Source organism: Aplysia californica, unplaced genomic scaffold (genome assembly GCF_000002075.1).
Source record: "Aplysia californica isolate F4 #8 unplaced genomic scaffold, AplCal3.0 scaffold00067, whole genome shotgun sequence".
In the NCBI taxonomy this organism is placed as follows: Eukaryota; Metazoa; Mollusca; class Gastropoda; order Aplysiida; family Aplysiidae; genus Aplysia; species Aplysia californica.
The window spans coordinates 75,401-77,140 of NW_004797337.1; the positions used below are offsets into that span (position 1 = coordinate 75,401).

The following is a 1,740-nucleotide window of genomic DNA, read 5'->3' on the forward strand; positions in this document are numbered from 1 at the left end:
TATATATATATAAGCAAAACAAAAACCCATCTGAAAGAAAACTTTTTGAAAAAACAAACAAAAGGGGAAAATGGATCAAGATGTTTATGTGGGTGATTGGCATGTGCTCTGGTGTGGTTTGCTCCTTTCCTTTAAAAAATCTATCGTCTCTGTCTCCCCTCCTTTTTTTTTGTTTGTTATTCTCTTGTAACACCTCTAGTCTTCGGTACTTATAATATGACCTTATTGTGTAGGAGTGCCATAATACTTACTGAAACTTAAAAAAATAAAATTTTAACCGAAAAAAAAGAAAGAAACCCCCTTGGATCAAGATGTTCATGAGTTTTTCCTTCTGGTCCTTCCGCAGGCATTGACCGGGTTCCTCTTGGTGACCACACGAGAGGGGAAGCTACTCTACATCTCAGAGAACGTCACCGACTTCCTGGGCCACTCCATGGTGAGTTGTTCTCTCCCCCCCCCCCCCTTTTTTTTTCCTTGTGTGTGCCTCTTTGTTTGTCCTCGTTTGAGTCTGTCTGTTTGTGCGTGAGGAAACATTGACTTGACCAGTGGGTTGTTGGCGGGTGTTCTGGTGTGGTTTGCTCCCTCTTTCCTATCAAACATCTATCGTCCTGATGCCCTCCTTTCTTTAATGTTTGTTACTATCTTGTAACACCTGTAATCTTCGGCACTTATATATATGAACTTATTGTTTTGCAAGTGTTGTAAAACTCTTACAAAAATTTAAAAATATACTAATCATTTGTGGGTTGTGTTGTGCCCCCCGCTCCCTCCCCCGCCGCATACACTAACCACGTGTGTGTTGTGTGTGTCTCTCCCCACCTACCCCCGCCTCATATACTAATCATTAGTGTGTGGTTGGCGGGTGCTCCGGTGTGGTTTGCTCTCCCCCTTCTTTTTTGTGTATTTTACCTTCTTGTAACTTGTCTACTACTCTTCGGCACTTATATGACCTTATTGTGTTGCAAGTGCCGTAGAACTCTTACCAAAAAATTAAAAATACGCTAACCATGTGCGTGTTGTGTCCCGCCCCCAGGTGGACATGAAGACCCAGGGCGACAGCCTGTACGACATCGTGGACAAGCGGGACCAGGACACGGTCCAGGCACAGCTCATGGCTGCTGGCCAGCCTGACCCCTGTGACCCGGATGACGTGTCCTTCTTCTGCCGCATGAACATGTCGCGCACGCTCAAACGACAGTCCGGATTCGGGGACGTCAAGGTGAGAGGATTTCCAATCCAAAATTGTTTTAATAAATTTTAATATGCCCGATTCAACACAGTTTTTGGGTCATTTATGAGGGGGTGGGTGGTTGACGGGTGCTCTGGTGTGGTGTGCTTCTTCTTAGATTGTTTTAATAAATATGCCCGATTCAACACAGTTTTGGGTCATTTATGAGGCGAGTGGGTGGTTTTGTGGGTGCTCTAGTGTGGTGTGCTCCTTCTTTCCTATCAAACATCTGTCGTCCTTATCTCCCCTCCTTTTTTGTTGTGTTTGTTACTCTCTTGTAACACACAATCAAATGACCTTATGCAGTTGCGAGCGCCGTAAAACCTCTTCTAAAACAAAAAACACAATCTATTCTTCGGCACCTATGTGACCTTATTGTGTTCAAAGTGCCGTTAAACTCTTACTGAAACAAAATTTATGAGGCCAGCAGTTCTGTTTCAATTTAGTTTGAGTAAAGGTTTTTACAGCAATCGCAACTGCATAAGGTCGTGTGAGCACCAAGGGGTGGATAT

General features: G+C 43.9%; 2 protein-coding genes across 3 annotated transcripts in view; both read left to right on the plus strand.

Annotated features, from left to right (window-relative positions):
• LOC101861106 (transcription factor Sox-2) overlaps window positions 1–1,740 on the plus strand; it is a 52,433-nt gene that overhangs the window by 7,945 nt on the left and 42,748 nt on the right. The window lies entirely within an intron of this gene.
• On the plus strand, window positions 347–1,275 carry LOC106011176 (neuronal PAS domain-containing protein 4; the record flags this gene model as incomplete). Its single annotated transcript, XM_013079879.2, is given in 2 exon segments — window positions 347–436; window positions 1,034–1,275. Coding segments are annotated over 2 exon segments (231 nt in total). The 3' UTR covers window positions 1,262–1,275.